General features: G+C 36.7%; 1 protein-coding gene across 1 annotated transcript; it reads right to left on the reverse strand.

Moving 5' to 3' along the window:
* Positions 1–554: 554 nt before the first annotated feature.
* On the reverse strand, positions 555–4982 carry ZNF518A (zinc finger protein 518A). Its single transcript, XM_006880085.1, has one exon. It carries the CDS (start codon positions 4980–4982, stop codon positions 555–557), a length of 4428 nt encoding a protein of 1475 aa, XP_006880147.1.
* Between the last annotated feature and the right edge of the window lie 7144 nt (positions 4983–12126).

Raw genomic sequence — 12126 nt, forward strand, 5'->3', positions numbered from 1 at the left:
AATATCACCTTGGATCAGTGTTCTAAACTCTTCAATTATTCTGAGGTTTAACTACAATAAATTACACATACACTCAAAGGAGCTTATAACCTTCAAAAGAATTCTATCAGATGTGCAGTAAGTTCCTACCCCAAACCATATCAGCTGCATGCTGAAAGCACCTTTCCACCTCAGAGGAGCTGTATTTATCAGTTTTATAAGGCTGGTGAAAGATTAAAGACAGGGAATAGGGCTGTCACAATCTACTAAGAGCCATAAATATTTTCATGTAAATTGAGAAAATAAAACTGTTTTAGAAACGTTTTCTTTAGACCTAACTTCCCAACAACACATTTTTTAAAAAAATTAAACCATCGTACCTCTGTGCTGACCAGTTTCTTTCGGGTATGTATATATAGTGCTGCATTACCAATGATCACATATAAAACATTTGCTCTTCCATTTAAGTATTACTGACTTTAAATGTTTAAAGTTCAGGTACTATTTTGAAATAGAAAATGTGTGCATTACAGTCATTCAAACTACTGTTTTTCTTCAAATTTTTTCTTGGTAAATCATTCTAACATATTCCAATCTCGAGTAGCTTCCATTAAATGTCTCTGTCCATGACCAGCCCAAGCATCCTGATTGTCAAATACACGACCACAAAACCAACAGCTAAATTTAGCCTGCAGAACACTTTTAGAGGTAGTTTTCACAATCTGGTAATTGTTTTTGCTTGTCTTTTTGAGTGTTAACTTCAGCACAAACCTTTCTTTCACAGAACAAACAGGCTTAAATGTTTTGTGCCTCTTAGAAAATTCGTCATAAGTTGTTGTAGAAGGGATACAATAAACCGGTTTCAGTAAGGCATTCATAGTTCTTTCTGACAATGCAACCTTAAGTACACACCCATTAAATTTAGCAATAGTTTTCATTACATTTACTACTTCTGGTGCATCTGCATCAGGATGATTCAGAACTACCACTGGTTGATTTCTCCTGGGACATTTCACAAGCTGTCTGGGACTAAACGGGAAAAGGCGTAAAGTTCTGACAGAATCTTTCGGAAGTCTAGGTCCTAACGTTTGACAGCTATCTTCAGCTTTGGCCTTTTCTTTACGCTTTCTGTGAAAAGGTTTCTTCCTAGGAGGTTCTTGGTAACTATTCCTACATTTTCGTTTACAGTTTCTGTCTCTAGATGCAAAGATGATTTCAGAATCTTTACTTCCTACGCGAGTTTTAAGTCTTGCAAAGTTTCTTCTGGAAGTCTTTTCTCTATCGAAGTTTTCATTTGTACAATCCATCTTAGATCTCAGTACCCTGGAGTCTGAACAGTTGGTGATGCGTACTGGCTCCTCAGAAGATTCTGGGCAAGCTGCTGTAGATGTTACCACAATCTCATTTGCTGGCATCAAATCATCTAGCAATGGTAAGGCATCCTTAGAAGACTCTGGCTCTTTCTGCCCTCTTTCTGTAGTCTGAGGAGCTGTGTGCTGTGAAGATGCAGAGTGGTTTACTAATGGGTTTCGGGAACCACTCACATTTAAAACTGGATTAAAAATTTTCAGCAGTATTTTTGGTGGTGTTCCTTCAGGTGTCTTTGGCTGTATATTTTGATGGTAAGTACTGTTCTGGACTACTTTAGGCTTAAGCAGCTCAGTATTATTTGGCATCACACACTTTAAAAAAAGAGCTTGTTTGCCATCAGGCAAGAGGGTATAAAGGGGTGGTTCTGGGGAAACCTCCTTTTGCTGCTTTCCTGAGTCTAAGATATTCTTAGTTCCCTGATGCTCAGATAGCACAGTAGGAGTAGGAACAGGTTTCACTGAAGAATTTGCTGATGTTTTAATAATGTAAGGGCCTTTTAATGGTAAAGGCTTTTCTGAGCCACTTTTCATGCTAACACAACTGCCAATGCTAGAACAAAGGACAGGAGTAAGACAGTTATTATTACTTGGCTCTGCCTTTAAAAACGGTGTTTTGCAAGGTTCTTTAGCTGTAATTCCACCACAAGATTGAGCATTCTCAGTTTTGACACTGGAAACACCATCAAGTTTCCCATTATTAAAAGTTAAAATCATACCAGGTTTCTTGTTTAAAAGAGCAGCAGGTACACCTTGTGGGTTAGCAAATGAAAGTGGTCTTCCGGAAACGACGTGTAATGCAGGTTTGCTAGCAACATGCAATGGTACTAAGAGGCCTTTTGGAGTCTGAACAAATACAGCTTTTCTTTGTTTTGCATTTACAAGAGGATTCTGTATATATACAGAATTTAAGTTTTGTGTAGTAGCTCGTAGTTTGTCTTTTACAAGCTGATGTGTTATTATCGCATCTGATTGAGTCTTAAGTAACGTGCCAATTCCTGAAATTCTAGGTGTCTTCTCTAAATCTATTATATTTTGGGACATCGACAGCCCTTGTTTTCCATTATACTTTAAATTCAAGTGATTTGCAGGCTCATTAACACCAGTGCTGCCAGCTGGAATTGGGAAGATGTCTTGCACTTTCAAGTCTTTTTTGGATCCAACTATTTTGCCCTGTTGCTCATGTTTCTGAAATGACTGGTCGCAATGAAGTGGCAGGCTTTCATTTGGAATGTTATTAGAGTCCTGTTTTATGTCAGATTTGGTTTTCAATACATCTTGAAGTAACTGGTTGACTTCCGGTGGTAAGAATTCTGAAGCCTGCTGGCTCTGGAGAGAAAAAACAGATGTGATTCTAGGCATCATAGGTGAATCAGTACGAGAAACATTATCCCATTTAGATGTGTCAGTCATTCCTTCTGGATTTTCATTTTCATCTGCGTACAGCTTCTGTCCATCAGTGTTTGGTTCCGTTCCTAAATCACCCTGCTCTTCAATTTCAGCCTGTGTTTTTGTTTTATACTTACTATTTAAAAGACTAATAGATACTAAGAGACTATCTGGATTTAAGCTCTCCTTCTTCACTAGTGACAAAACAGATTCACTAATTGGTTGTTGAACCATCATTTTTCTGGAAGATTCTCTTTGAGGATTTTCTACACACACTGCTGTCCTTGTAAACCTATGATGCTTACTAGAATTATTCACTTTTGAGTAATTATGAAACGGTAATGATCCTTGATTGGAAGCTTCAACAGGTAACTCAGAATTCGCATAGTTAGCACAATAATTATGCATATCTCCACTGCTGTATGCATTTGGTCTGACAGAAGAGTTGATTTTATCTTGACTTGTAATGGTAGTACCTAATACCTGAGGATGAATTTGAGTGATACCATTTCCCTGTAAGTCAGTACCGGTATCTTTAGTTTCAACTTTTGTGGGTAAATTCACTGAGGCTGTAACTAATTCTGATGATCCTGGCAAAAAAGCCGCACTTTTTTCATTACCCACTGTAAGCGTATTATTCATTTGAGATATCAAAGCCATTTCTTTTTCTGAAGTCACTTTCCCTGAAAGCATAGGTGAACATGAAAACTGAGTTGTTTTCATGTAAACTGTGTTATTTAGTTCAGTCGCCACTCCTGCTGGTAAAGGTCTGGTGGTGTCTGAAGTCTGGGGCTGCAAACTAGCAGTGGTGTCCTTAGAGGCACCTGACTGTAAGCCTAATGAATATAAACTTTTATTGGCAGGCAACAATTTTATTACAATATGTTGTTTTCCATCCACCATCTTGAAGCCCATAAATTTAGCACTGTAGTTAGCAGGCACTGTTATTTTATTATTTTTCACCATTAACACTGTAGGGCCTTGAACAGAAAATGTCTTCAAGGGACCTGAAGTAGAATTTGATCCCTTTTCAGCTCCATTACACTGTCCAGCGGGCAGAAGAGTTGGTTTGTCAGACTGTAACTCAGCAGGTTTATCATTCTTCGCCACACAGTTTACTCTCTCATCCTTTTTTTTACTTAAACACTCTTCAACAAGGCAGGTCTGATCATTAGTCTGTTTTCTGTTTGCTTTAAGTATCTGTGTGTATGTTTCTCTCTTTCCATCATTTCCACTGTTAATTTTCTTCCTTTTCCAGAAAGTCTTCCTTGATGTACCTACTTTGTATCTTTTCAATATTAGCTTAAGTCCTGCTGAAGTCTTTGCCATTCTTTTTTCATACTTGTCTTTCTCCAGTTTTTCTTTTGCATATAAATGTTCTCTGTGAAAAGTTGTAACATGTCTTACAAGATTGTATCTCTTGGTGGCCCCGTAACCACAACACTGACAAACAAATGGAAACCCATTAGAATGAAGATGAAGGTGCTTCTGAAGCTCTTCTTTGGAAAAACACACATGACGGCATTTACCACATTTATAAGAAATTTCATTATGTCTATGAATGTGTTGAACAAATGTGCCAACATCCTGGGTAGAGAATTTACACCTTTCACACTGAAAATTACCATTAATACAATGTGTGGATATGAAATGCTTAGTTAAGTCCAATAAAGTATATACATTCTCATTGTTACAAATGTCACATTTCACAAAAGTGCTTTTATGGGTGTGCCTGTGTTGTTTAAATACTTGGAAGTCACTTGCCGAAAAACTGCACATTTCACAAGGATAGGAAGGTAATTCACCATAGTGCCACATTTGAAAATGTTTGTGCAAATCATTTGGGCTATACAGAATGTCATCTTGGCATTTTGAACAGCTGAAATTAAGAATTTTTGCAGACATTTTTCTACTCTCGTCTTCAGTTATCTCAGACTTAGGAAGCAACATGCACTCTTCAATAGAGTTTATAGTCTTTATATTAACAGATTTTCTTGCAGTCTGTCGTTTACTTGGAAATAATTTTCTATATCTGTCAATTTCATGTTTCAATAGGACTTCATTTGGAATATTTATTCTGGGCAAACTGATTTTCACATTTCTTAGTTTATAATGGCAACTGCTTTCTGAAGTCCTTAGATTAGGTACTGATCTCAAAGTATCAATTATCTCATTTTTCACATTATTATCTTTTTGTAAAATACTATGTTTCTCATCACAAAACAACTTTTTCTGTTCAGATGGCATGATTTAACAAGACGAAATTCTCCGTTTTTTCCCCCGTACAATTCTTGAAGTTATTTGAAACTTAAACGGGACATAATATTGTGTCGAGACATCTTCAAAACACCAGGATTCTTCCCAGATTAACTCACCTAAAATTAAACAAAGAATTAAAATCTTCACCACATAAGTATCAACAAAAAGTCTGCTTAAACTCCATAGATAAGGCTGTTAATCAAACATATAAAGAAAAGATTCAAGAGACCTAGAAGTCTTTTAAGAATAGCTTATTAAGAAGTAAAGTTTGAAGCAAAGATGACAATCATCTGGGAGTCAAAACATACAAGGTCTGTCTGCTCTGTGATTCTGGCTGAGTTTTAATTTCTCTGAGCTTCAACGTTCTCAGAAGAAAAATTCTAGTTGGATAAATGCACTCAAGCTGGAAGATTTTGCTACTAAATCTTTAACAGGGTATCTCAATCATTAGGAAGGCAACCCTAAAAACTTTCATGTACATGTACTTTCATACACCCATGTACTGTTAACTTTCATTTGTTTTGTTGATCTCACTGCAATTAGTTAGCAAGAATCTCAAAAGACTTCTCTTCCTTTTCTATTTCCTTATGTCCTGGAAATAAGCTACATTTAAAATAAAATTTCATTTAACTAATAATAACAAGTAACAGTATCTACTTTCTTAGCAAGTTAACATTACTAGCTCAAATTCATTGTCATGGAGTTGGAATCAAGTCACAGCTGCCCCTGCCCTTGGGTTTGCAAGGGTTTAAATTTCATGGAAGGAGAAATGTCCTCCATCTTTGCCCCCTGGAGCCACGGGTGGATTTGGAGCACCACAGGCATAGCCTTTGTGTTAGCAGCACATCTCTCTATGGATCAAACCAGGGAATTCTATTTCACAGTTCTTATGACCCAATGATGAGAATGAGTTTTAACTAAGAGGAAAAAAGAAAAAAGGAAGCAATGACAGCACATCTCCCTGTGTTAAGCCCAAAGTGTATATACAAAATTTCAGGCCCTCTGTCATTTTGGTTACTTGGTTTTTCTGTTCCCATATATTTGGGCAGATGGTAGCATGGTGACCCCCTATGTACCACAGAAAACTTGCTCTACTCCACATCACCTTCACACTCTGTTTAAGTTCACTGCTGCAGTTACTAGATCAATGCATCTAACTGAAGATCTATCTTTCCTTTACTGATCCTCTGTTTCTCAGTACCAAGTCCTTTTCCTAGGAGAAGTCCTTCCTGATAATATGCTCAAGTAAGTGAGACACAAGTCTACGGATTCTTGCCTTGAAGGAACATCTAGGCTGCATTTCTTAAATAGTTTACAATCTATTTATGGGAGGAAGCTGAAAATATAGAACTCTTGTCGTTAAGTACCATCAAGTTGAAGCTGACTCACAGCTGACTCTCCAGCGGGGATGCCTGGAAGCCATACCAGATGCTGCGGAGTTCACCAATTAAATGCATACCTACACATTCTCAGCACAGTTTACTCTTACTTAATTATTATGGAAATGAATTTGCTTTGGTTTCAGTCCTCAACAGATTCATCTATCCTTAAATTTTAACTTTGAATAATTTATTTTCTTTTCCTTCAACTCTATTCAATTTATAGTACATGGAAACAAGCAAATGAAATAAATTAAGAGTGGCAAGGGCAAAAACTGTTGGATGTAGTGAATATATCAGCTAATAATAGAACAGAAATATTATACTTTATATTCTCCAATATACTTTCTCACATTTTTAAGAAAAAACACTAAAATATCTACCTCCCAAACAAGGGTCACTGGTTATAAACATATTGTTTAAAACTATTATCTCACATATAAATACTGATACTTCATAATACTTAATGTTTCAGATCTGGACATAAAACATACTATTTTTTTTAGGAAGCATGACTAGCACTTTAAAAATTATTGGGGGGAAAATTATAACATCAAGATCCACTTATAACAAAACTCTTTAAATAAAGAAAATCTTATAAATAGTCAGTGGTAGCCTGGTGGGTACAGAACGTGCTGCCAAACCAAAGGTAGAAGGTTGTACTCTACCAGCTGCTCCAAGGAGAGAGATGTGCGATCCCTTCCTGTGCAATGTCCAGCCTCTGAAAACACACTGGAGGGTCAGCTATGCATCTGTTCCAGCTAGAAGGCAATGGGCTATTAATTAAACATCCAGAAACACTGCATGCACATATACATACTTCAAGGTGTTTTGGTATGAAACAGCCCAGGGAGGGAAGAAGAAAAAGAAGTAACTGTCAACCACCCCTTTCAAGAAGGAAGTCCATGAAAAGAATCCTCACTGTCACGTCATGGAGTCCAGTCTGACTCATGGTAATCCTCACTGGGCAGAGAAATGTCCCATATGGTTTTCAAGACTTGTACCATTTTGTGGAAGCAGAATGCCACACTTTTTTCCCCATGAAGCCCAGCTGGTAGGTTCAAATCAAAGCCTTTTTCATTAGCATCAAGTTTTTAACTACTGCACTTCCAGGGTCCTCTAGAGGAACATTCACAGAACCAAGTCAAAGAACACCTTTTATGTTCCAGATAGGGAAGTGAATTGACTTGACACACCTCTGCCCATTCAGCCCCATATCTCCAATCTTACACATACCTTGGGAGAGGAGATGAGAACCGGTAAGGGAGACAGATGGAGCTCTTTGGAGGACAGTGGCTCAGGCTGAGGCTGAGGTATGAGGAACAAGGGAAGAAACCCAGAGGTTTAGGCTCCGATGAAAGACCAGACAGAGTAGGAAGTTGCTAGCACCAGCTGTCAAGAGAGACATGAGGAGGAAATCATTCCCAAATGAAGATGTAAATTCCTAAACCAATAGCTATTTCTTTCTGCTCAGTCATTCTTTTGCATAAGTAAATCATTATTTAGAGTTATGGGGAGAGGGGGATCACATTAGCTCTGAACTTTCCCATCTAATGTAAAAGACTGAGAAAATTTGGTTTATTCTCTAAGAACTCATCTCAACTACCAATGCTATTAATAAAGATAAGTGGACAAAAATATCATTAGATACAGTAGCTCAAAAAAGGTAAAACAAACTGACTATCCAGAGAAACCTCTTCCTCATTCCTACTTCCAGCAGTGAGAAATGCTACCTACAACAAGTAACTGTTAAGTGAGGTAAAAATAATAAATAAATGGAAAGAAATCAAGCAGTAATTAACCATTTCAATCAGAGATTATATGGGGGGAAAATAAGCATACTTCCATTAAAGAGGTGACAAAGCAGAATGGGGAAAATTAATTGCTTTTAAAAACAGAGAATAAAGTACTTTTAAAATAATTTATATTTTCAAAATCCTTACATGCTAAGCAAAACTATTAGTGGGAGATGAAGATAAAAAAACACCTTAAGTTTTTATCCTAACAAAATATTTAAGCTTTAAAATATAAAACCACAATACCACACACACACACAATGAAAGAATATAAAAAGACACTACTTTCCATCAGTTAGTATCATCAACTACTATCAAATATTTTATTCACAATTTTAAATGTGAGACTAGAAAAGCTCTGGTGGCCTAGCAGCCAACTCAAAGACATGTTGTTCAAACCCTCTGAGGGAAAAAGGCAATCTTCCTCCACATGATTTACCACCTCTAAAGACCCACTGGAAGGGTCACCTATGAGTTGGTTCCAACTCAATGGCACTTAACAAAAAATACTGTGAGAAGATAATTTAGAGAGGTATTAATTGGTTGGGGGGGGAAGGTTAGCCCAATAATCAATAGTTTATACTAAAATTTTCATTTATTATGTGAGTAAAACACAGTTTTTAGAAGTATAAGGATTCAGATTCATACATTTACTCTTTGTAGGAAGAAAAAAGCTTTCATAAGTAACTTTAACAAAATAAGATTCCAATCAGAAAACAAAAAACAACTCAAGAAAGGGATTAATGCCACACAGAGACAACTGTGGGAAATAAAATCTACAAAACAGTGGTAATAAATGTAAATATTGACAGTTAATACAGTCAAAAGCAGAAAAGCCTGGAAAAGAGGGACAAGACAGCATGACAAATATGTAAGAAGCATTTATTTACAAGTAGCATCTAAGTGGCTACGCCTCAGGCAGCTGGAATCCACCAGATGCACCAAGGGAGAAAGATGGAAAATTTACAGCCTAGGAAACATTAAGTGAGGGTAGTTCTGACTTGATGGAAATAGTGAGAAATCTGAGTACAAAAATACCCAAAAGAACCTGAATCAGTTCTTAAAATTATCTAACTTGTCTTGATACAAGGTTCTGCTTTCTTTCCACATTCTTACACAGGGATCATATGAAGTCATGGTGGGCTTAGAAACAAAAATGACAGAGCAGCCTCTTCCTTCAGCCAGGTATGCAGTATTTGGTCTATAGTGGAACATCCCCTTGTGGTTTTGAGGCTATAAATCTTCATTTAAGGAGACTATATAAATCTTCATTTAAGGAGACTACGTATCTTTCTCCCACTGATCTGTAATGAATTCAATCTGTGGGAGATTTTCTTTTCAGTTTGATACCTTTGTCAGCATTTCTGATAATGTTCCCAAGACTGACTTGATACACTGATGTCAGAAGGGGTTATGGTAAATTATCAGAGACGCTAAAGCTGGACGCACCTTAACTTCTCCTAGGAAGCGTTCATCTAACAGTGACACTATTTCCCTTTTCCTACAGAGCTAAATTTTAATTTGGTACTTAAAATCCAAAACTAAACAATACAAAAACATCAAAAGTTAGGAAGGCATTTTCACATGAAACAGGGGGGGAGGGATATATGGGCACGGGGCTGGAGAGGGCCTCTGTTTCTTAATCTAAATACTTATTGTTGGGGAGCTCTGGTGGCCTAGTGGTAAGGAGCTGCAACTACAATCCCAGAGGCGCACGGTTCGAATCCACCAGATGCTCTGCCGGGGAAGGAGGGACAATCTCCTCCTGTACCAGTGAGATCTGATTTGATGGTACACTCACACAGAAATAATAAAATAAAATAAAAATTTAAAAATAAATAAATAAATACTTATTGTTGTGTGCCATGTAGTCACTACTGACTCATAGGTCCCTCCAGCAGATTTTCAGAGTCCGTAAACTACACAGGAAGAGACTGCTCATCTGTCTCTCACAAAGCAGCTGGAAGATTTGAACTGTGTGCCTTTGGGATTGCAGAGCAAGTTCTTATCAGTAGGACACCAGAGCTCCCTCTTATATTTTAACTCTGTTTGTAAGTGCACCTATGGGGGAAAAAAATATAAAGAAAGTTGGGAAAACGCTAGTGAAAATACGCCCTCTAGACTTCAAAGAAACTAACTTAAAAATAAGAAAACAACTTCCACCAATCAGACTGCAAAAGATGGTACATATTTCTAAGACCCAGTGTGGGTCAGAGTGTGAGGAAATAGAGGTTCTATGATATACTAAGAGTGGGAATATAAGAACAAAAAGAACACAGTTTAATGCTTAGAAAATGCTACAATCAGGAAAAGTGATCAAAACAAGGGATGGTATCTGAAAACCCAAATTTTGAAACTTTGATAGAACAAAAGTATTTTTATAGTCATGATTTTGTTACACTTTATATTCAACCCAAGGATATAATTAAGACAAACTAATGTAAAACCTCTCTTAGGCAAACAACATGTCACTGACATCCAGAGACAGCATGTTATAAACTTAGAAAAGTCACAAAACTCAAAGCTTAGAAGGAAGGTTAAGTTCCATATATTCATTTGTTGCAAAACAGTTTTAAGTGAGTCTTACTCAAAGTCAAAAAGTTAGACTATTATCTGGGTCTGATTCTATCCCAGTTATCCCAACACCACAGTGTTCACTATGTAACCCCAATACTCTACTTAATAATCTGCATATTTGTGATTAAATAGCCAATAATAATTTCAACTTTATAAAACTGTAGAGAGGCTGAAGGAACCAGGTCAAGATTTAAGACCTTTAGTGTTTGGGGGCAGGAGATACTATACTTGAATAAGAATTCCAAGTAACTAGAAACAGAAAAGGAAACAATAATAATAAATCCCTTCTCATAAAATTTATCTGTAGATTCATGCCACGATTCTGTTTTGTAAATTATACACAGTATTACTTGGTTACTACACAATATTCCTCGATGACCCATGGTGGACAGTGTTTGGTAGAGTTCCAGATTAAGACAAGCTTGGAAGCAGGATTGGCATCCACTTCCTAAACAAAATGCCTTTGGAAACTTTATGAACATTAGAGAAATGAGGATAGTTATAGAACAGGGTTCAGATCTTTTGTTCATAAGGTCCTATGAGTCTTACTAGACCGACAGCTCTTAACAAAAACAGTAATGTAGGTGGAAGTCTGACCAAAAAGCAACTTCAAGATTCTTTTTAATGTATTATTATTTCATCATGTAGGGGCTCACAGAAGCTGCTTTTTTTATGCTTTCAAACAAAGAAAAGGTTTTGAATCAATATTTATCTAAGTTTATTCTCAATTCAACATAAAGCAAACTTTTGGATGTGCAAAATAGTTTAGACAGCTACAGTGTCTCTTTCCCAGTAATTTTTTAAATCTGAAGTTTTAATCTGTGAGATGTCATTATCAATTCCATATAAATAAAATTTTGCTAAAAAAATGCGTGCATTTTGCATAGACTTGGAGATAAAACTGAAAATTTTCGAGAATTTCAATGAATGTGTTTATGCGGTTGCATTCGATTCAACCTGAGTACTCATCTTAGATTCTATGCTGGGGCGGGGTGGAAAGCAATTCAACATCAACAAAATAGGTCTAATATATTCAGAAACTCACTATACTGAAATTCTTATCATGTACTGTTGGGTGTATTCACGTCTCATCATTGGGACAAAGGTACAAGCCTCAAGATTCTTCTGAATTCTTAAACAAAGCCTCCTTTTACTTTGTTTCGAGTTTTTCAGACTTTCGGTTAACATAGCCCAGAAATGATTCTGTAAAAAAAATATGAACCACCACATGTCTTCGAATTTAAACGTAAAAACTAATACAACTCCCACCAACCTGGACCTTAACTTTCGCGTTCTGTACTTTTAAAACTACCACATCTATTTTGCTGATGCACTTAGGGGCTGAAACACTCATACATACATTCACCCTAAGTAGCTTCA

The sequence above is a fragment of the Elephantulus edwardii genome, unplaced genomic scaffold (genome assembly GCF_000299155.1).
Source record: "Elephantulus edwardii isolate Elephantulus edwardi_28Jun2011 unplaced genomic scaffold, EleEdw1.0 scaffold00006, whole genome shotgun sequence".
Lineage (NCBI taxonomy): Eukaryota > Metazoa > Chordata > Mammalia > Macroscelidea > Macroscelididae > Elephantulus > Elephantulus edwardii.

Coding starts and splice junctions, on each gene's coding strand:
- ZNF518A (XM_006880085.1), bottom strand. CDS start 4,982: ATGCCATCTGAACAGAAAAAGTTGTTTTGTGATGAGAAACATAGTATT.